This window comes from Pangasianodon hypophthalmus, chromosome 10 (assembly GCF_027358585.1).
Source record: "Pangasianodon hypophthalmus isolate fPanHyp1 chromosome 10, fPanHyp1.pri, whole genome shotgun sequence".
NCBI lineage: Eukaryota > Metazoa > Chordata > Actinopteri > Siluriformes > Pangasiidae > Pangasianodon > Pangasianodon hypophthalmus.
The window spans coordinates 23,966,060-23,990,463 of NC_069719.1; the positions used below are offsets into that span (position 1 = coordinate 23,966,060).

Below are 24,404 nucleotides of genomic sequence, written 5' to 3' on the forward strand. Positions count from 1 at the left end.
CCATGAAAAAATTATTTTCTGCAAATTATTTTATATATGCTGATATTGTAAATTTAAACCATCTTAGTTGCGGTAAACTAAAAGCAGGATTAAATGTTTGAATGTTTTCCGTGGTTTTTTTTTTATCTGCAACCAGATTAATAGATAAACTTTGATTAAATGCTATATAAAAATTATTCGATGGTGAAACCCAGTCTGTATAAGCTTCCTCTAGTCAGTGTTTTTACGTTCCCATTAGTCCCTTTTTAAATTCTAGAGCTGCTCCGAGCACAAATACGTTTAATTGTTCTGCATCATGTTTTATATCAATGATTGTAATTGACAGACATTGATATGGTTGTTTTATAAAACTGTCAGCTGATAACATAGTTCTGATGTTTTCCTTCACAGCTACTTTGAGCACTAAATACTGATCACTCCCACACTCTCTCTTTACTCAGAGCCTGGAGGAGTCTTTCCCCCAGAGATCGTGACCCTCAACAGTACATCCGTGCGGGTTCTCTGGGCAGCTCCTCTGGTTCCTAACGGAGCCATTACGCACTACTCCATTTATCTGGATGGCCAGCTATACACCTCCACTGACAACACATCTGGATCACTGGAGCTGGGAGGCCTCCAACCTTTCACTGTGTATGATGTTCAGGTCAGTATTATTCTTATATATTGCTGTCTAATGTAGCAAGAATATTGGAAGTTGTATAATGGATGGCAGAATAAATACTTTGTTTTGCCCTGTCTTTTAAGAAGAACTAGCAATACGGTGTTTAATGTTGAATCATGGAAAAGTGTTGTCTCAAACTTTGTCGTGTAGTAAGTTGAAGTACCTGAAATCATAAAGCCACTCAGATGAGTGGTGAAACATCCACATCCATTTACACACAGTAACAAAACCGTCACTGACGTCTCATACTGTGTTTCTCGGACGTGGGTGTTTAGGTGGAGGTATGCACAGTGTATGCATGTGTGAAGAGCAACAGCACAAAGTTAACAACCGTGGAGGACATTCCAGCTGACATGGCAGCACCTACTGTCCGAGTGCTCAGCTCCAGGTGAGCTGTAGATATGTTTGTGTTCTTCTTCAAATCATTCATAACTTCAAGTCTTCTCCTTAAAATAATATCCATCAAAAAAAAAAAACACACACATTTGGATTTTTTTTGACTAACCAAAGTAGATATAGGAAATTATGCCATACTCCGTATTCTCCCCTGTGATGATCATTCTTCTGTGATGGTCTCGTTGTGATATATATGTGGTATATATCTACATTCAGCTTGTTTAAGGCACAGGATCTGGTGTGCTGTCATTACCCATAATCCCCACCAAGAATTCCTTACCCTGCCATATCATATTGCTGTTTTGCTGTACTTCCTCTCCCTATAGACTACCTGATCTATTGGCCTGACATTGCTGGCTGCGGCTTACACATGCCCCAAACAGTTCATTTATTTGCCATGCTAGATTTGCTAGAGTGGACTTTAATCAATAGCTAATTCATTAATTCTGTTTCTGCTGGCGCGTTGGGGGCCCGAGTGACGGAATCAACACCCCGGCTTAAGATTTGATTGAAATATGACAAGTGCCACAGCTGATGGCTTACTTGCTCCTGCTGGTGAATATGAATTTCAGCTATTTTTTCTCCACGAGGGATTAACGGTTAGACAGCAATAACACCTTCTGTGATATAATGGTAATTCTGTTTTAATGCCCCCAACCCCATTTCTTCACCAAGAATGAACTACAGCTTTTTTCCCCTTTGTCTCTTATTTGTGCATGTGTGTTGTTGATATTTTCCAAATGTTTTGCTCATTAGTGTTGAAAGAAACAGAACCTTTCACTTTTGATAAATTCATAAACACATCCTAAGGTCTGTCAGCATTAAGTCACTGGTGCAGCAGAGGATTTTCATCATTACCATGGCTTAGATATGATACATGAATATAAGCGTTAGGTAAAGTGGGGAATAAAACAGGTGAAAATCATGTGAAAAGTTACGAGCAGTTTCCATCCTATAAGGAAAGCGACTATTTTTTGTAACTGTTTTATTATTGTTTAGTCTTTTCAAGGGATTGTGCATTCATTTAAAATGTTTCATAAAATTTCAAAATTTCAAAGTTTCATAAATTGCATCATAAAATGTAAGAAGCATTCATGTTCCCATATGCAAATGTCTTATTTTATAATATCAGATCTGTATTTCTTGATGGGGTAAAGGTTCTGTACTTTTTTTCTGTTGTTTAATGGCTTTTGAGCTCTGTGTACAGTAATTAGTTCATTGCTGCACCTTGACAAAGGAGCTGTGCAACACAAACGTGTTAAACACAGAGTGGTATTAATGGTAATGGTAATCATAAGGTAAAGTGTGTGTCTTTGGCTGTTGAGATGTAACGGACAGTGTGTGTGGCGTTTATTCTCAAGTCCCCACAGAGACACTTTTCTCATTATTTTAGCTGTGTATTTTTATGTTAGCTAGACAGGACAGAAAAAAAACACTTGAAGCAACTTAATCAATAAGAAAGATCTCTTCATTTTGTAGGAACTTTGTCAAATATCAAAAAAAAAAAAATTAGTTCTTATACGTGTAATACAAGGTGATCTCATTTGTTTTCCGCGATATTAGCATTTTATTCACTCAGTAAAGAAAACAAGATAACCACGAGCATCTTTGCCTTCATGTTTGAATCTGAGCTGTGATGACCAGGAAACTCTCCCTCTTTCATGAAGCAGTTCTACTCGTCTTATGAATGGAGAGGAAAATCGATATCAGAAGTGCATCAAAAAAAAGGAAAGGCTGCTCACCCACTATAACTCACTGTACAGTTCAGACTTTGCAGTAAGTTGGAAAGCCATGTTACCTAATCTTATCTACAAAGTGCCAATGTGAACTGCAGTATTTGCTTCCGCCAGTGCATTTGGCAGGCTGTTGAATTGACTCTGTAGACTGGTTGCTGGTCTTCACTCCTTCCAGCTGCAGTTTTCTCCACTTACACACTTGATAGTTCTTTACTCTGTTGGTAGTTATAGAATTATAGATAGGGGTGTAATTCTTCCCTGATGACTTAACAGCAGGATGCGTGACCTTTCATCTTCATTCTAGCAAGCTCTCTTTAAAAATGCTATGTGATAGTGAGACAATAAAAGGAACACGTTCAGCAGGCTATCCAGGATCCGCAGAAGATCCGAGGAAAAATGGAAACAAAGACTGTCCCAAAAGTCTCCATTCTATACACAGGGTACTATGTATGACAACAACACGTTGGTTCTGCCTTTGTCAGTGGATGTTCGTGGACGTCCACCTTTCGGTTGGTCCACAACACTTGGCCCAGTCTCTTCGTCCAGTCTTTTTTAATTTATTAATAAGTTTGGCAACAGTGTCAAATGTGATGTGCTGGCCATTTTTCCTGTTAAAGCCCATCACAACCTTGGGACAGCTTCCCGATCTTGCCATAAGAATGATTTAAGTAGGTTTTTCTTTTATCAAAGACATTCTTAAAGGCTATCTGAAAAAAAATGATAATAATAATAAGTATGAAACATTTTGGAAGACCATTTTCTACAGACCTTTGGGACACCCTGTAGATTGTGTGTGTGTGACCATAAAAATAACCATGAATTATATAAATGTTTTTTTTAAATGACAAAATAGTATGTATTTTGTGCAACAGTGGATCTACTTCATTGTTGGTGAAGTTTATATTCTTAGACCTTTTAACACGATCCATGTTTTCAGCAAAACAAGCACTACTACGTACAAGAGACTGGGCTTCTTAAAGGAAAGTTGTTTACCATATATGGCAAATTGGGGGCGTTTCTTTATGCAAATGAGCATGGCCGCCCAGAAGCAGAGCAATTTAGGATGTGTGGTAAATGCCAGTTTGTTTTCACATACTGGGCCAGTTTCACATGGTTCTGAGTACTGACTTTTTTATAACAAGATATAGTCACTAAATTGGAAAATAAGGCATCATTATTAGAAAGTTTTATTTGAAACAGTGTGGAAATAAGGGGCTACAAGAGAATGTCTGCAACATTGCAGGTATAATTGTTTTCCTCCCACAAACCATCAGCTACTTGTTAAAGTCTTAATAAATATAGAATGTGGACGTAAGCTCTTCTAAGACGTTTTTTGTGTTGCATTGAACAAAATGGCAATGCCTTACAAAAATGTTGCATGATGTAACTCTACACTTCCTATTAGACCTGTGAAAATATTCCTATGCTCTTCCAAAGGAATTCTACATCCACAGCAGATAGCACAGTGTGCAATAATCATACCCGATAATTCTGTAACAAAACTTCTGCTCTGTGTCTCGTAGATCTGTCAGACTGGAGTGGTCATCACCTGGCCAGCCCAACGGCATTCTGGGAGGTTATGATATTCATCGCAAGGTCCTCAACCCTTGTGAAGAGCTCCAGGCCAAGCAGGCCATGCTTCCCCAGACTCAGTGCTCATATCTGCAGTGCCCCATAAACCAGGACTTTTGTGGAAATTCCTGCTACCAGCCAGAAGAGCAGGTTTTTGCATATGTCAATCCATATATTGCATGTGAATATACTCATAATCATAATCTCTAATCACTTTTTATCATGGTTATAAAATGCTGTTAAAGTGGCTGGTGAGTGTACTATATACACTTACCAGCCACTTTAATAGGAACACCTGTAGTCCTGCTCATTCATGCAATTATCCAGTCAGCCCATCATGTGGCATCAGTGTAATGCATGAAATCATGAAGGTACAGGATAAGAGCTTCATTTCATATACACATCAAACCTCAAAACAGGGAAAAAATGTGATCTCAGTGACTATAGCATGGTTGCTCGTGCCAGACGGCTTGTTTGAGTATTTCAGAAATCCTCTCGGATTTTCACGCACAGCACTCTCTAGAGTTTACACAGAATAGTACGAAAAACAAAAAACATCCAGTTAGCAATGAGTTGTTGATGAAAGAGGTCAGAGAAAAAAAATGCCCGACTGGTTCAGGCTGACAGGAAGGCTATGGTAACTCAAATAATCACAATTTACAAACGTGCTGAGCAGAAAAACATCTCAAAACACACAACGCACCACGCCTTGATGCAGATGAGCTACAGCAGCAGAAGACCACATCGGGTTTCACATCTGTCAGCCAGGAACAGGAATCTGAGGCTACAGCAGAAAGCTCACTGAAAGCTAAAGCCTGGAAAAATGTCTTTAGCCAATCTTTAACTGTCCAGTTTGAATGTGGAGTGATTGAATGAAGTGTTCCTATTAAAGTGGTCAGTGAGTGTATCTGAAAGATTTGCAGCATTTTAACACAGATTTTCTTACAAGTGAATCACTGTTTAAATATGCTTAGGACATTCTCTAGTAATAATGGCTTACAATTTTATTACTAGGCAGCTGATGTTTAACAATAATCCATATGATCATTTCAATGGCCATCTACTACTTACTATTATTAAAGAGAACAAATAAATTCTTACCAAGCCTTTGCAATTTATCAGTTGTTAATGTGAAATGTTCTGATAATATATTTTATCTACTACTAACTAGGGTTATTAAACAGCTTAAATTAGCTCATAGGCAATTAAAGATTTTTACATCATTACTTGTAAGAGCCTCAGGGTTAGAGGCTAAGATTTAAGTAAAATACTCCTGTATTGAGGATGCAATGAGCCATTTTGGCATTTTAACACAAAGCTTTCATGCCTGCAGTTGTTTTCAGGAAATAGATTAACTTGTCTCCTGCAATTGCTGCAGTCCTGATGTTATTGAAACGCTGCCAACTTGGCAAGTGAGCACGAGCCATACGTCTCCCCCAGCTCAAGAGCAGACAGTAATGCTCTGGAGGCCTGGACACAAAAGAATACAGCTCAGGAAAGACGAGCTTACCGTGTTCGACAGCAGCCGTAGAATAGAGATGATTCACTGGGTCTTACAGAATGAATGTAACAGAGCCATCTGCCAATATTCCCTTGTTGTGTAGTCCTGATATAACCATTTCACAATATGACTGATCCAGAACTTGTTTTTTCTGTCGAGGGTAACAATAGCCACCTTCACAGAGGAATACACAAATACGATCCCTAATCATCACCCATGTTGTCAGATATAGTCAGAATTATGTCGTCCTTGAAAATGCTTAATAGTATGATGCACTCTCATTAAGGGCTTGTTTCTTGTTGAATTGTTTAATTCAATGTGCCATTGTTGCTGTAATTTGTCTAGCTTACATAGTTATTTGAGGTTAAAATGGTATTATGATCTCCTGAATTTTTTTGATCTCCTTTAAGTCAAAATAGTTTTTCACTCTGGGGTGCATCACTGTGATCCCTTACATTATGTTTCAGGCTTGAAGACTAGCCAAAAGGTAAGGACAATGTCAGTGGCTTGGGGCAACAGAGATTTTTCAGACTCCACCAGACTATAGTCCCAATGCGGTAGAAAAATCTATCCTGGCCTGATTTCTTGCCAAAATAGACAATGAAGTGTGGCTAAATATAGCTTGGCAGTGGGAGGAGGAGGAAGACGAGCAACCCCAGGGCCACACTGCTCCCTGAACCTCCACGAGCCTGAGTGGGGCCTCCTCAGGGGCCGAGGCATTGCCACCTCCTATCTTCTTAAATTTCCTTGAACTAAAAGAAACTTTTTTTAGCAGTTTAGAGATATATGCATGAGGTGTTCTTTATTGCATTTTGTCCATATGATGTTGCATTTGTCTTTGTGTAGGTGTGTTGTGAAAAGACTATACACAACTTCAAAGAATCACACCAGTGCTGTAATGAGCGCTACTTACCAGCTGTAAATGACTCTGTGAGTGTTTGCTGTGGAGGGAAGCTACATGGGCTTTTACCACAATACCAGTGCTGTGGAGATTATTACGTCCCCATCCGTCCAGGTACATATAGCTCCCTGTGTTCATATATAGGCCTGTTGGCTTAACCATTTCATGCATAAATTATTTAAAAACAAATCCAGATTCTCTATATGTTCTTTTTTATTTACAATTTCATTTCATATGTATGAATACCATGAGCAAAAAGAATAAAATATTATATCCAAAATTGAAATAAAAAAACTCTTCCAGCATGTTTATAAAAAATGTTAACATTCAGGTCTATAATGTCTTTAATGTTGATGAGCAAAATTATAGAAAATATTATTTTTTAATTAAATATAGCAATATTATTGATATTTACAAAATCCACACAGTTCATGACAACTGATTTTGGAGGTATAAAAAATTCAATAATATATTCAATAAATAACTAAATAAAATAATATTTTTTTTAAATGCTATGACGTTCTTTATAGTCTGGCACTAGTCTGGTTCTTTTATTTAATTTGTGGTTTTGTGTAGAAAGTTTGTAAAGATGTGGCACACTTAGAATTGCTAATAGTCTAGAGAATAACAGAAATCAGCATAATGACTTCTGTTAAATTACGGTAAAATTCCAGTAATGGTCTCAAGAGATTTTATAAATTTATAAATTCTCAAGGAATATATAACTTGTATTTTACTTAAACCAGTCTTAAATTGTCTGGGCAATGCATGAAAGAGTTACTATATACAGTTGATTGCAAAAAAAAAAAAACATGCAAAAATGGAGATGGAGAAAGACAAGATATATTTCTATAATAAAAATATAATATATAGAAATAAAGCAGAAATTTATTTTTATGTTCCACAGATGTTTCACAGTTCTTGCAATATCACAAGTAAGGAAAATGTGCATAGTGCATGTGTATTAATAGAGGAAAAGCCAGCCAGAAACCATGGGGAACACAAACTTTTGCATTCAACTGTACCACCCAAAGATCTGTTTATTTAAAATAGAAATGAGCTTTTTTTCACATATGGAGTCATTAGTTGTGGGGATTTGAGGACTCTCTTCATCCCCACGTTCTCTAGGGGAGGTCTGCTGTTGGGATCCCGCTCACTTGCGAGTGTCTGTTGGTGTTGGTGATTCGTGTTGTGGATCGATGCCCTTCTCCTCCACGGCCGGTCAGATCTGCTGCAATGGATTGCTTCATGACGGCTACAGATCGCAATGCTGTGGAGGAAAGCTGGTCTCGAAAGAGGCGGCATGTTGCGGAGACGCCCACAAAGGAACAGCACACACTCCTGTTCCAGGTAAAGCCTTCCTTCACACACGTTTCGGTCCTGTCCCGCTGTGGGGGTGAGGGAAAGAAATTTCGTGTATGTTTATTTTTTATGGTGAATTTAGTGCACAAAGTACACTAAAGTGAGACGACAGAAAGTAAATGTAGGACAGTGGAACTTCCCACTGGCTTAGTCTGAGCCCCAGTCCTTGGTGACTTTCTAATGACAATGTGGCAAAGTGTCAGAGGAGCTGAACCCTTCTGGGGTCACTCAGACTCCTCCCCTCTACCCCGCCGTGCCATGCTAAAGCGGGCACCTGGGCACAGATGGACCAAACGGGCACAGGCCCCCAGTGTCAGCCATCTTTGTCAGGCTGGATGATGGAGATGCACGCATCCACGCACCAACCAGAGTCGTGCCAAGGCCACAGCGTGCTCCCAGGATGCAACAGAAATAATGGCCACCATGAGGTCAGTGACATCAGTGTATTTATCATGCTAACACCCTCTCCCAGTCCTTTTCATGGCACCTCTGGGACTGCTGCAATAATTTTCAGCTGTTGGTTAATCATCTTGTGCATGATGTGCAATTATTCAGCCCTGTCCCTTTTTTGAGAATGTCCTTAGGTACCTTACCGTTAAAACCAAAAATATTCTTGATGCTAATATTGTTTCAGCATTGGATTTCCAAAACCGAGTTCCTCAACGCCATTTCCTCACACTCATGCTTCTCTGCCGAGAAATCTCCTCTGCCTTTTCCTTTTTCTCTTTCCTTCCTTCAGTTCATCTTCTAAAATAAGTTTGATGAAAAAGCCATCCTTCATTAAGGCACTGGCGTCCTGGAGAGAGCATATGTTATGATGAATAGTGCCGTTAGGACGACTAAAGGCCATTTGCCCGTTAGGCTGGCCGCCGGTGCGCAGTACCGCGAGCTCACACCGCGTCCGCCGCACACACTCTCAGCTTGCTCTTTTACTGAATTAGCTACTTAACCTTGATAAAGACACTTACGCTCTCCTAAGACTCCATTTTCCTTATTAGAGATATTTTGGAAGGGAGGGATGGATTCCTGTGGCAAAATAAGTTAACAACCTAATAATGTATAGCATCTGTTCTGGGCAAAGGTGAGGTAGCTTGGTCAACTGAAAATAAAAATAGTACAAGGAGAAGAAATAGGTGAAATAATTAGTTTACTTTAATCAGGAAGAATGGCTTAAATAAATAATAAATGCACCTCCATTACAGTTAATAACCTCAATGTGTGGTGTTTATATTAGCAGATTAATTACTTTTGTATGAATACCTTGTAGTTTTTGCCTTGTCTATATACCAAGCGTTCTCAGATTCCACGTTCTATTGGTTTGCATTTAAGCTCTCATACTATGTAACTTTGCGTTGTTCACAAGCACGTTGACATTGAATAAAGGCATCACACACTCCTCCAGATTGGGAGAAATGGGACTTTTTTTCCGAGGAGGTCCTGCCGTGCTCCAGCTGATGGCAGAGAGAAATGTGATTACAGAGTCCCCAAAGTACGATCTATCACACATTACACTCCATTCTGTCAGGAGCTGTGGCTTGCCGGCAGGAGGGAGACGGAATTGTGGGAGACAGCTATCAGCTGTTTGAAAAGCTGCCCAGACATTTGCCTAAGATCCAGTGTGAAACCAAAACACATTCCTGAAGGAAAAAATAAATACTTTTAAAATATTTTCACTTCATTTTGAATATCTTAGCACGTAGGATAAATTACAGTAATATATATATATATATATTTATATATATATATATATATATATATATATATAGTTGAGGTGTCCATATGATGATATGAACTGATGGTAATTTTTGTCTTTTAAATTTAAAATGAATTAAAATTATCTATATGAACATAGAGATTATTGAGACTTAGGAGGAAAAATGCAGCTTAATATATTAACATTATATATTATATATTATATATTATATTAAACACAGTGTGTTTGTGCCGTTTAAAGTTTGTATTTGTATCACACAGGGATGAGTTTTCTCTCTCTCTCTCTCTCTCTCTCTCTTTCTTTCTCTCAGAGGTTGTGCTCATATCTGCATGTGTGCAGAGTTCTTTCTAAAAAGCACTGCACCCATATCAAACACTCAAGGTTAACTCTGAATATTTTGCACTGTTTAAGCGTTAAAAGCTCTGGGCCTGAGAGAGAGCAAGCAGATGAGTGTGTGTGTGTGTGTGTGTGTGTGTTGTGTGCTTGGTGCAAATAAGTGAAGTGTATGTGTGTGTGTGTGTGTGTGTGTGTGTGTGTGTGTGTGAGTGCACGACGACAAGTAACGACGGCTCTGGAAAATGGTTGTGATGTCCAAAAAAGGGTAATAATCAAATATGTTCTCAAGGACACAATGACCATTTTGCAATGGAAACGATGGTGATAGTTAAACATTTTGCTGTCACAGATGAGCAGCATACGTTACAGCAGGGACGTTTAATCATGTTTCGTATGTCCTCTCATTGTTCTGCCAAATGCACATAACGAGATGCCAGGCCACGCGCGCTTGCCTGATTCTCCTTTCAGAGATGGAGCACAGAGTGAGCAGATTAAGACACATCCTCGTAAGACAGTTAAAGCTTTTCTGTTAAGTTCTTTTAATTGTCTCTAATATCCGTGAGGTATTACCAAATGTCGCCAAGAGAGCCGTGAGCAGAATGCCTGTGCTGCTAATGGCAGAGTAAGAAGTCTGCTTAGCGCAGAGGGTGGCAGCGCTGTTAAAATGAAAAAGCTTACACTTGGGCTTTAGTCAAATGGTGTGTAGTCTGTAATGTTGGAGTTTTTTTTTTTTTTTTTTTCCAGGGTATTTAATCTAAGCATTTTAGAATTGTAAGATCTCTTTCAGTAGAATGCTGTACATCAAATTTCCTTCCTATTTTGTCCTTTTTCAGGATTCTGAGTTTCCCTGAAGACACTTGTCATAACTGTCAACAAATAATGTTAACACATTACACTCATAACCCGTAGAGAGACTCATATAAAGCGAATCCTCTAGGCTTTTATATTTGTATCATGTCAGCTCCACCCAGGTGGTCTGTGTGATCTGATTAATCAAAAGTTGACTGGTTTTATGATCCTTTAGTGTTGGGCTTGTGCGTCGAGTTTTATGTGTGCAACTGTGCGCCGTAATCACTACATTTCCACGAGAAAGCACGTAAATGCAGCATATTCTGCCTTCTGGCTTTTTTTTTCCTCCCCCATTTCTCAAATTCCCCAAAGAGTGCTGAAAGTGTTCCTGCCACCCAAGCATTTTCTGTCAGCGGCATCTGTTAATGCAGCCAGTTGATAAAATACATATTGGCGAAGACACAGGGACGGGGACACATGTGGGATCTGATTTGGTAGAAGACAGTCAATTTAATGTAATTTCTCGTCATGGCTCCCACAGGGGGACCAAGTATAAATAAATGAATAAAAATACACCAGTGGACGGATGTTCTTTTTATTTCAAAGCCGTCATATGATACCTTTTGTACGATTTTTTTTTTTTTTTTTTTGACTGGAGGCTATAAAGGCAGCAAAGTCCTTGTGTGCTCTCTGATCATGACTTTGAAAAATGTGTCTCGCTGTGCCGCTAATGTATTCAGTTTGTATTCAGCGCTTTCATTTGTTCCGTCTATCCTATCCAAAGGCTCGCGTAAGCCACGGCGCACATTTTTATCAGTTGTTCATTGCAGACTAAATATTTACTTATCATTAAATGAATGAACCTTAATTCAGGGAGCCTAAGCACCTTATGTTCACTGCATTCACTCACACTCTAATGAATGTATGCAAATCCATCAGAAATCTGAAGATTAGCAAAATCATTTTGTGGAGCTTGGGGTGGAAAAAAAGGAGGAAAAAAAACAAAGTGTGTGCTAACAATGTGCATTTATTGAGCTCAGTGCTGATTACCTGCGAGCACCAGATCCCGGTCTGTACCTTTTTTTTTTTTGATATTGAGACAAAAGGGGAAAAGATGAAGCGGGGTGAATTGTTTTATCTGACATGTGAAGGTCAAGTCTAGAGAACAATTACATAGGCGTCTCTGGAGTTAAAGGGGTCACCATGTCAAAGTTCATGGTGCTTCAGTTGAAGTATCATGAAAAATTCAGCGCAGTAGAGGATGGGTACGCAGGAACGGGATGGCGGAGCTATTTTGGAAAAATTGTTGAGCTGTTTATCTGCAAGTCATTGGAGCTGAAGTAATACACCATGGGAATTGCCACTGAGCACAGAGCTGCAACATCTGCTGTCCCTAAGTGAGTTAGTGCACGTCAGACATCTTTATGTCACCGCAGCGCCGTGATGGATGCAGCCCTCTCGAAAAACGTTGCGTAAAAATCTGCTCCGCTGTTTTGGCTGTTAAGTGAAATTACTATTTAAATTAATGGTGCTGTCACAGTTTATCTGTGCAAAGAATGAACGCTGATTAGGGTATTGAACAATTAGCAATTTATCATACTGGAGGCTGATGGTGATTATTGTAGCAATGGTTTACCCATGAAAATAAACCAGCAGTCTCTTCCTGTTAGTGAGACATCAGAAATGGGTTTGGCTGAAGTTCTCTTTTTATGGAGATCCATAAGAAAATGATTTAAGATCAATGTAAACAGACACCTTCTGCACAGAGCATTAAACTGCTCCTACGCCTCAGAAAGGTATGGAGGTTGTTCGAACGTAGCTTAGGTTATCCAGAATAGTAGATTAAATAGAATATTGCATGATGAATATGATCTAATTGCTCTTAATTTGATCTGCCCTTGGAAGAGTGTATGGCAGGTATGTTAGTGAAATAATCAATCAAGTTACAGTGCTATTACAGTGCAAGTTACAAAATTCATACAGTACACACCAACCACAGGAGAGCCCCATAATTACTGGAAAACTTTCAGAAAATGAGCAATCATATACAGTATATAAAGGAATGAGTGATATTTTGAGCTTAAACAGCTTATTATTCTTGAGATGGTGTCTAATATTGATTTATTTACATTAAATATTCTTTTTTTTTCCTCAAAATAGTTGAAGAGGAAAAAAAAAAGTTTTCCCTATTGTTTAAATTTGCATCATTCTGTGTAATGTTTATTTTATGCAATCATTTTGGCCAATTCTCTAGAAGGGTGCCAATAGTTATTAAGAGGACTTCTTGTTTATCAGGTGTATTGGATAATGAACAAAACATTTTGAGTGCAGTTTTGGCTCAAAGTCCATGAATTTGTGCAATGTCATTATGAAACACTAAAAAAAATGATAAATATCACAAGTTGTCTAATTTAAAATAGAATCATTTATAATTATTATTATTTTGCATTTGACTAAACACCTTGTCAAGTGAAAGGAACAAAGTTAGTCACAGTAGTCTCCCATTCTGAATTCCTGTCAAAAGTACAGTATAGTCCAGGACTAAATTTAATGTGTCATACTGAATACACCTCTAAATGCACCTAAAACATGAAATCGCAGTGGCAGGTTCATCCCTCATATCTAAGGCAACAAGAAACCCAGTCTGTTGCGCCGACGCAGAATAAGCGTGTGTGGAGTCGGCGGCTGATGCTTTTAAAGGTAATGGGAGAGGATGCAGTTTGATGGGCTTGAGAAAGTGACGCCTGATGAGACGAGACAATCTGATGGCAGAGGAGCGATTTGATTTCCCCACAGTTGACGACATGCTTTTCATATCCTTCTTCCACAGGCTCCGTCTAAAACTCCAGCTGACCAAGCCGAGCAAAAACAAGGCACTCTGGAAGTCACGTTTCACACTGAATGTGTGTTTGTCTTTGTATTTGTCAAACAGAAATTCTGGTGTCCAAGTGACAGCATTTCCTGCAGTACACTCTCTCTCTCTCTCTCTCTCTCTCTCTCTCTCTATATATATATATATATATATATATATATATATATATAGTTTGTATGTCAGTAAAGAAAGCAGCATATTACATAAGAAACCACCTTTCAGACAAAAAAACATAATGAAGGCTGCTGGGTTTTGCTGCAAAAATAAGAATCCAGTGTGACAGTCAAAGTCTCCAGAAGAACTGTGGCTGCTTCTGCAAGATGCTCAGTAACACTTACAGCTCATTTCCTTATAAAACTGCACACACTGTACCTGAGACTACTCTTTTTTTTTTAAAAGTGAAGGATCGTCACACCAAATATTGACTTTGTTTCCTTTATTACTGTTTACTGTCCTTTATAGTATTTTTTAAATGTAGAAACATTTAATTTAATTATTTTTGAAGGCATCTTTGCTCTACAGCATTTCTTTGCATGTGCCTAAGACTATATAAATACAGTACTGTGCAAAAGTCTTAGGCACATGCAAAGAAATGCTGTAGGGCAAAGATGCCTTGATATTATATATTATATATATAATATATGAGATAGTACATATTATAATATATCAGATGTGATATTTTGCACTTATCATATGGACACAGTTCTATTTTAACACCCTTTTTTTTCATCTTTTTTAATAGTTTAACAGATTCTTCTTGTTAGTCTTCCAAGCAGTTTGTTATCGACGTGGCATCTAATAGCTGATTCTGAAACAACAAGAATCAGCTACACTGTGCAATTATGAAATTCTGGTCTTGGGGCTCTTCTTTCCCTGTTCCAAAATTTTACAAACTTTAAAATATGGCCTTGATTGCAATGATATTTTAATTTTTTTTATGTATATTATATGTTCATTACCTAGCAGACAGTACAACATCATCTGTGTTGAAATCTCTTTGGTTTTCTCCAGAATGATAAATGACAAAGGAACTTTACACATGCTTTGCCTCATATTTGGTCACATTCGGTTTCTGAAGACTTAAAAATAATTATTTGAACGGTTTATTTTGCAATTTCTTTTGAAGGTTACCGAAAGTTCCAAACTTAATATTATAATTTATATGGCATTATATATATAGTAATCTTGTAGTCATGATCATGATGATGGAGATTCAATTCCTTTAGATTCCAGCATTTTTAAAAAAGTATAGTTTAAATAGATGCAGATTTTAATGATTTCTTTATTTCTTTGTGTTTCTGTGTATGACACATTTCTTTATGTGTTCTTCTGTAAAAGATATTTCCATTATATATATGGTGTGTGTGTGTGTGTGTGTGTGTGTGTGTGTAGGAATGGCATGCTGTGGAGTACAACAGTACATCAACACGTCCACGACGTTATGTTGCGGTGGCCCGGATCAGGAGCAGGAGCCGAGAGCTCACGTGCTGGAGAACAGGACGGCGTCTCTGAAGTGCTGCTGGAGTGAGCTGATCGAGCAGGACAAGGAGTGCTGTAACGGCATTGGGTTCGACCCGAACGTGGCTGTGTGTGCAGACCAGGCCCCACATGACCTCATCATCATGGTATAACACATTATTACACGACAATATGGACGTTTTAACTGTTTTATTTCTTTAAGTAATAGAAAACACATTAAGGGAACGCGATCCTTAGTAATGGTGTTGAATACAGTAGTCAGAACATAAGAGACAAAAAAAATCAGCATTGCATTCTTTTTATGCCTACTGCATATGGACAGAACTTTTGACTCATTTCCCTTTACTGAGAAAAGAACTGAAAACTGTCTATTTAACTAGTCAGTTAATATAAAGTAAAAGGTTTAATGTTAAATGTTAAATGTTAAAATGTGCAGCTGTTTAGTGCGATTGCAAGATTAAAGTTGTTCACACTAACAGTAAATTTCTTACAATAAAAAAGAAATGAGAGCATGTTTCATCAAAGCTGTTCATGTGTAGTTTTATCCAGTCTTCAAACACTGGAGCAAAGCAATACACTAATTCCTATTATATTTTATAATTTCCCTCAGGTTTATGATATCTGTGTGTAATAAATCCAAGTCTGAGGTGCTCTTCTGTGTTTGTTCGAAAAACAGTAGTCCCATCTCTGGAATTAGTCTCAGATTCAAAGTTTAAGATTAAAAGAAAGTTGCATAAACATTTAGCAACTGCCCTTAGCCTTACATTATAAGTGACACTCAAGTAAAGGAGTTTCCAGTAAAAGAAATGTGTCACTTCTTGTCCATGGCAATTGCACATACAATACAGAAGAGTTTTACAGTATAAGGCTATAAAAACACTGTAACTGTAAAAACCCTGTTCTTTTGAAAATGATTCCTTGTAAGCAAAGAAAATACAGACAGATAATCAAATCCATTCCTGGAGACTCTCAGATTAGTGTTCTCTCTGCTCTTACACTCCTGATTCAACTGCAGAAGAGCTTGATATAATTAGCTGAAGTGCTGAATCATTAGCTGTGCTGTGACCCATAGATAGAGCACTCGTGTTAATAAGGCTTACATGTTAATATATGTTAATAATGCTGATATGGATAACGCTGAATGCAAACTAGCGAGGAGCAGGTAGTAGGAAAGGTCCAGCAAAATGCTGACTAACTCTGCTAGCTTTTATTTACAGTGTGCAGCACATCTGGTCAGTGAGGTGCACATCTGTTTTTTTGGTGGCGTGTAGAATCTGAGATTTTGATTGATCACTAGAGAATAAATCCTTACAGAGGACTACATTATTTGAAAATGTTTATTAAGAGATAATGCAATTACAAATTCAAATTCATGTTTAACCCTTTAAACGCTGAGGACTTGTGTGATTGGTTGAGGCTTAGGACGCTTTCACAGTTTTTGCTTTCAACTCTACATTCTTCGGTCCATTTGATTTGAACATGCTCATGTGATTTTTCTCCATGTTCAGGTGATTTTTATGATTTCTCTGCATACATGGTAGAGATTTGTTTACCTTTTTCCATCACTATATTTCTGACCAATGAATGAGAGAGTTTTATGGGTGTGTTTTTACCTCTACGCTCCCCTCAGCCAATTACACTCAACAAACAAACCAAATAATAATCAAATCAAACAAATCTGACTCTGATTCAGACTCAGCAACCAGACTAACAGGTGTTGGTGAAAGGTCCCTTAGTTTGTTTGCCAAGTCTGAATCGGAGCAAAAAAAGTGTAAGGGAAGTATGAAGGGAGTGTAGGGCTGAAAATTTACTCTAAAACTCTTATTAATTGGTCAGAAATACAACAAAGGTAAAAGGTAAACAGACCTCCTAAGCATGTGTAGAACACAGAGATAAAAGATTAGATAATTATATAAGGGACTAGTTTAAATATCTTGTGTATCACATCCATCTGTTACTTTCTCTTTTTTTGTCAGTGCAGATATGCAGAACACATTGCATTTCTGCAGGACTGCAGCTCAGTTCAGCAGCTTGCATCTCAAAAAAAAAAAAAAAAGACATAATATGTGGCATATTTGGTTCACTTCCTGCAGTTGGGACGATTCAGGGTTGATTTGCATTCTCACATGAAATGAACTAAATACTGCATATAAATATGAAACCACTCTTACATTCCTCACTCTCATAACTACATACCTTTACTATTACATTTTCTAATATTGTAATATTGCTAACAATTTAAAACTGTTATGACCATGATTGAGGCCTGTTTTTAAATTTCACTGCAGGTGAAGTGTGAAGCAGTCTCTAGCATTGTTGGCCATGCTACTATTATTGGCCATAAGTATTCTTTGCCACATCATGAAGCTATGTGAGAAATCCAAGGCAGAGAGCTGTGATGTATGTGCACTTCCCATCAGGAAGCGAGAACTCACACTCAAACTTCATTAATCAGATTTGCTCACTGTAACATACCGCAACTCAGCTTGAGCTTGGCAGCCAAAGAGAGAGCGTGAAGAAAAGCAAACTGTCATTAACTTGTAATTACGTCATTAAGGGGCTTCTGCGTTATTCATCGAGGCATAGAGATCCGCAAGCTGGCATAGTGTGACACCCAAGAGTCAACTGAAAACATGTCACTAACGATTTGTGTGTGTGTCCTTTAGGAAAAGTGTCGTCCCAGCGCTCTTTGTCCAGTGTCTACTGCCTCAAGAGCTTACTGCGGCGTGTGTGATTTTAACCCAAATCAGTTCACCTGCACCCGGGTGCCAGGCGAGCCAGACGTACCCTCAACCACACAGTCTTCCTCTAACTTACCTTCTGAAACAGCACACACTCGCCTCTGCCCAACAGCTGAGGAGATCATCTACAGCGGAGTGGCAAATAGATACTATTTTACAGGTAATGGTAAAAGGTAGCAACACTCTGATGATCTCCGTCATATCTGGTTTCTTCCAAAATCGATATCATACAGAAATGCTGACCACAAGAGCAAGGTAGAAAAATACAGACAGAAAGAAAGGTAAAATACAGTGTAAATATTCTCTTTCATAACCGCATATTCCGATTGCTACAACTCCATCGTCAGCTAACTCAAAATTCACCTAAAAGTAGGTCAGACTAAAGAATTATACAGATTTGTTTTTTAAAAATGCACCATTTTCTGAAGAGGAAACTCCACTATGTTTGCTCTTCCAAGAGCAGACGCATGAGTGATCGTTAACCATCCTAAACCACGCTTCTTGCAACGTCAAGCTGCCGCTTCACTAAAAGTTCCAGATCGGCAGCTGAAGCGCCTGCTTGGCTTTCACATTTATTTATCTGGCTGACTGGAGGGAGCGCACAATTGGTTCTTTCAGCACGTTATTTATTTGGTTAGTTGTGTCTGTTTAATCAAGACTAATGCAAGAGTTCAGCGGGGCTGGCTGGAGCAACCAGAGTGATTCTAGTCAGCACTGTGCCGCCATCTGGGCACAAGCGTCTAAAGCTGTGGCGGCCCCACGTGCCTCCAGATGTTTTGTGCGCCCCCACACTAACAACTTGCAGACGGGTGACACTGAGCACGCTCAGACGAATGCCTCACAGAGATCGGCTCCCTGGCTTCCTCCAATATGGCCATCCAGTTAGCTTTGTGATTCTTTACTGTGATCGTATAATCAAGGGACACTGATGCACCAAAGGTATATATATATATATATATATATATATATATATATATATATCACTGTGGAAAGTCTTAGCCACCCTATTTTTTTAGTACAAACTTTGTTATAGATTTTTATTTTATGACTTCTGCATTATTGATTCAGTAGATTTCCAAACATTTTAGATTTCCAAACATCAGTTTTCCAGCACAAAATAAAATGTTACAGAAAAATGTTTGTATGTCAGTAAAGAAAGCAGCATATTATATAAGAGACACTTTTCAGACAAAAAAACATAATGAAGGCTGTTGGGTTTTGCTGCAAAAATAAGAAGCAAGTGTGACAATCAAAGTCTCCAGAAGATCTGTGGCTGCCTCTGCAAGATGCTCAGTAACACTTACAGCTCATTTCCTTATAAAACTGCACACATCGTACCTGAGACTACTCTTTTTTTTTAAAGCAAAGGATCATCACACCAAATATTGACTTTGTTTCCTTTATTACTGTTTACTGTCCTTTATAGTATTTTTTAAATGTAGAAACATTTAATTTAATTATTTTTGAAGGCATCTTTGCTCTACAGCATTTCTTTGCATGTGCCTAAGACTTTTGCATAGTACTGTGTGTGTGTGTATACATACATATATATATATATATATATATATATATATCCAACAGAAGTGGTTATGAGAGGGACATTGTGTGTGGTGTTAGTAAAGTCACTGAGCCATTAATGTGATTGAGAATGTTAGCTGTGGGTCATTTCCCTGTAAAAAAATGTGATCAAACATTTTGCTTTCTGTGATGTACACGAGCTAGCAGGATGCAGTGATGTGAGGTCCCTTCCAGCATTGCAGGTCTCACAGACCCATTTAAGTGATTTACACCCATGACTCCCTACACACACACATACACACACACATTTACACCAAACTGTTGTTGCACCGATAAAGAAAAACACTGCAATAAACACAGAGGTCCCAGGCCAGTCTTCAAAGCAAAGCCTTGTTTCCGTATGGAGAGGAAGATGCTTCCTAACGCTTCACCACTCTCCTGTGGGTTCATAAAGTAACCCTACCACATATGGCCTCAGTTCAGTGATCCCTTGCTGGAATGGATTATCAAAGTGTCTATGAGCGTTAGAATGTTCAGAACACAAATAATGTGTCTTAAACACATAAAATAGGAGGTGCACCTTTTTTTTATTTGCTCCAGTAGCCTGATCTAAGCACTGCCTTGCTAAGCTCCAAAATAAAAACAGTATTTCTGCCATATTTCTGTACAAACAGGCCCAAAATTCACAAAAGAACTGAATAAATGCCTTTATTTATTGACCTGCCACCCACACAGAGCACCTGCTGTGCACAGGGCAGCATATCTCTGCTGGGCTCTCCAAAAAATAATACTAATCTCATTAATTGAAAAAATATTAACTGCTATGTTTTTTGTGCAAGTTTTTCTTGGTTTATCATTATTGAATGAAAATATTACTATGATTTCATTACAATTAAAATGCCACTTAAAGAACCTCATTTTGAATAGTCACAAAGATAAAATCTAAAGTAAATCTAATAAAATATTATTAGGTGGCTATTGAAGTCACCTATAAACAATAGTTCTATGATTTAGTTCAAAGACATTGTTGTTTTGAAAGATAGCTAGCTAGCATTGGCCCCTTAGGTGCCAGGACTCGAATGATGTAGCTGAGGTTGAGGAACTATTCAGGAAAAGTTCAGGAGTTGAATGAATGAGTAATTTTGTTCTGCAAATTGATATTTGTTATAATATTTTGTGAATGAAAAATGACTTCTTTTTTCCAGCAGCTCTGTTTTTTTCCCAGGGGCTCACATTTAATTTTAACAAAACAACTTACTTAAGTCACACCTACTTCTGGTTCAAATCTGGATGCAAATACGGATATTAAACAGATACAGATACAAATAGTGACATTGCATTTCACCCCTAGTGTGTATGAACATGTTTTATGGTTTTTGCATGTTAATTCAGACACAGGCTTGGAGCCCTACACCACCTATGAGTACAGAGTGTCTGCATGGAACAGGCGTGGCCATGGGTTTAGCCTGCCCTCATGGGTCACTACTAAAGAAGACGTACCTCAAGGTGTCCTGCCCCCCCACTGGAGCCGAGTGGGTCTCCGAGATGACATCATCCTACTCAACTGGTCTTTCCCAATTAAGACAAACGGTAACTAATATCTGAATTTTTTTCTCTTAATATATAGCATTTTTTAAAGAATCTGTTCTGAGCCATTTTCTTTATGGTAACATTGTAATTATTTTGTAAAAGCTCTTGTGTATATGCTTAAAGCCCCAAAAAGGAATTACTGAAACTGAAGCATACCACCACCATCCCATGATTGTCAGTAAGGTTCCTAACAGAGAAGAGTGTGAAGAAAGCTTTAGCTGTGCCATTGTAATTATTTGAAAGTCATTGTTGCTGTACTAAATGCTGGTCTTCACACTACAGACGTTCCTGTTTGATTCTTTAATCACAGAGCTGCTTGTTTTGCTAATCTGTGCTTGCGTTGTGATTTTGTACATTTAGCCTCATTTCGACGCTGAACTAGAATCAACCCTGTGATAATAACTTGGCGGGTGGGTCGAAGTGTATCGGGCTGATTGATGTAGCAGTGCACCCTCAGTTACCGCACTTAATCTGCATCTCCCAGCCGAATAATTTATGAATGCCCAAATTCACATGCGCATAAACATGGCGCTAAGTAGAAATAACAAGCTCCATTTGAGGGAACTTCTGGACCACTTAAATATGTAAAGAAACACGTTGATTGCTCATTAGGGCATTCTGCTGTTTAATCAGAAGGCTCACAGCCCAATCTGCTGTGATTTCAGTGGAAGTTAGTGCCCCGTCTCTGCACTCGGATATAAGTAACAGAGACACAGAGAAGGATGTGAAGAATGAGGAACACAGTCAAGGGGAAGATTGAAGGGTAGAGGAATAAAGTTGACAGTTAAACCCTTTCCTCCTCCATACCTCCTCCTTTCTTCCATTTTATCTCTAGCTGGTGTGTTTGCGTGTTTTTATGTTGCACCAGGTGAGATCAGCCACTATGTGGTTCTGCGAGATGGACGGGAACGTTACCGTGGAACTGAGAGGAGCTTCACTGATGCTGGAGGCATTCGGCCTTTCCATGAGTACACATACCAGCTGAGAGCCTGCACTCCAGCCGGCTGCACAGACTCCCCCAAAGTGAGTCTGTAACATCAGTCCATTACCGAGTAGCCTGAATGTCTTCAAGCTAATATACACTGTATGGCCAAAGGTTTGTGACGTGGACACCTGACCTTCACACTCATATGTGGTTCTTCCCCAAACTGTTACCACAAAGTTGGAAGCACACAATTGTATAGGACGTCTCTGTATGCTGTAGCGTTACAATTTCCCTTTACTGGAACTAAGAGACCCAAACCTGTTCCAACATGACAATGCCCCTGTACACAAAGCAAAGTCTATGAAGACATGATTTGCCAAGGTTGGTGTCGAAGACATCAAGTGACCTACACAAAGATCTTACCTCAACCCCACTGAACACCTTTGGGATGAACTAGAATGCCGACTGCGCCCCAGGCCTCCTCACCCAACATCGGTCCCTGATGTCACTAATGCTCTAACGGCTGAATGGACAAATCCCCACAACCAAGCTCCAAAATCTAGTCTTCCAAGAAGAATGGAGGTAATTATAACAACAAAAAGGGAAATAAATCTGGAATGGGATGTTCAAAAAGTACATATGGGTGTGATGGTAAGGTGTCCACAAACTTTTGGCCATATAGTGTACTGTATGTGTATTATATTCTAAATACTTCATGTAGACATCCTACAGTTAAGTGCAAAGGTTTGCACACCCCTTACAACCAAAACTGATTTCATATCAACAGGACTACATTATCACAATTAACAGGAATCCCCAAGTGCATGTTAACATTCATAGAGTAAAAAGTCATATTTGAAATATTTCTCCCTGTCTTCATGTGATAGGAGTATTCTGTAATAAAACGTATGCCCTCTCTTTGCCTGTATAACTACCTCCAACCTTTCTGTATCCTCTCTGAGAGCTTTTGTATCCTCTCAGTTGTAATAACCAATCATATAGATAGATAGATAGATAGATAGATAGATAGATAGATAGATACACATTTTAATTACTTCTTGGAATTCTTTTTTTATAGAGATTACATGGAGGTCTTTTTTCAACGCACACACCTTGAGGATGCAAACCGTTGCACTCAATTGTACGCCTTATGAGACTCCTTACATAACCGTTTAACCCAGGGGTTCTCAAACTAGGGATCGTGACCCCGTGTGGGGTCGCTTGATTTACAAATGGGGTCAGGAAAGAAACTCAAAATCACTTTTTTTTGTTTGCTTTATTCATTTATTTCACAAAGTAATATTACGACTATCACGACTAACTATGAAGACCGATTTTGGATTCTACGGTTTTGAAATGTTACTGGCAGTCACGTTTAGACAAGCCACATTTAAATTGAGTGTGCGTGCTCATTTTAGTCTTTTTTGTTGTCTTGCGCTAGAATAAAATTTAGCACTTAAAAAATAGATTTCTCCTTCCACGTATTTACCTCCACCTACCATTTGGGGTTGTTTGCCCAAAAAGTTTGTGAACCTCTGTTTTAGCCCACCATTGTTCATAATTTATCAGTTAACTCCCATTCACATGAAGGTATGAAAGTTCCTGTAGGGTGATGGGACTGTAGCAGAACTCCTCTACTTGGAGAAGTTCATTCTCTCAGCCCTGCTCCTGCTGTCTAATTATGAAGTGCTGAGCCGACTGGATATTTCTGATAGCAGCCGTGTGGTTCTTCAGGAGCATCTATCTAAGCCACATCAGTGTTATCTTGCTATAATTGCTGTCTGCGCCAGATGAAAGAACTAACTCAACTCTCTGCGTTTCCCATTTTAGATCAGGTGATTATTGTTCTCCGAGGTGTACTGAAGAAACAGGAGAGAATGGAAACAGCACTTTCCGAGACACACTTAGGATGCCCTGTTACAGCTCTGGGCCCCTGATGATACTTTTCCGTCTCTCTCGTTCTCCTCTTCTTCCCAAGCTTGGCAGTTTTTAAGTGAAGCATGGAGGGGGGATTAACTTGTACACCTGCAAGCATTACCCAAACAGTTGCAATTATTGTGGGCCCCAATACAGGGGGAGCAATTACCTGCCAGGGCATGGGGGCCTGAGGATGCTGATTTAATCTCTGCGGACACTCTGTGGGCTCACAAAAGCACATCAGGCTAGTGCCTGGGCCAGGCTGCAAACAAGCAGAGAACAGGGGAGAGAGAGAAAAAATAAAAAGAAAGAAAGAACCTTAACCACCTCTCCCTGCCCTCTCCTAATAGTCTGCCACTCCTAAAGACAAGAACCGAAACCACTAGTGACATTC

At 38.8% G+C, this 24,404-nt stretch overlaps 1 protein-coding gene across 1 annotated transcript in view; it reads left to right on the forward strand.

Moving 5' to 3' along the window:
* ush2a (Usher syndrome 2A (autosomal recessive, mild)) overlaps nt 1-24,404 on the forward strand; it is a 208,117-nt gene that overhangs the window by 141,840 nt on the left and 41,873 nt on the right. Inside the window, exons 45-53 of the mRNA XM_053237605.1 lie at nt 441-643; nt 937-1,049; nt 4,317-4,515; nt 6,713-6,881; nt 7,896-8,117; nt 15,233-15,465; nt 17,986-18,220; nt 20,971-21,168; nt 22,037-22,191. Of these exons, the coding sequence (XP_053093580.1) occupies nt 441-643; nt 937-1,049; nt 4,317-4,515; nt 6,713-6,881; nt 7,896-8,117; nt 15,233-15,465; nt 17,986-18,220; nt 20,971-21,168; nt 22,037-22,191 (1,727 nt within the window). The remainder of the gene's footprint in view (nt 1-440; nt 644-936; nt 1,050-4,316; nt 4,516-6,712; nt 6,882-7,895; nt 8,118-15,232; nt 15,466-17,985; nt 18,221-20,970; nt 21,169-22,036; nt 22,192-24,404) is intronic.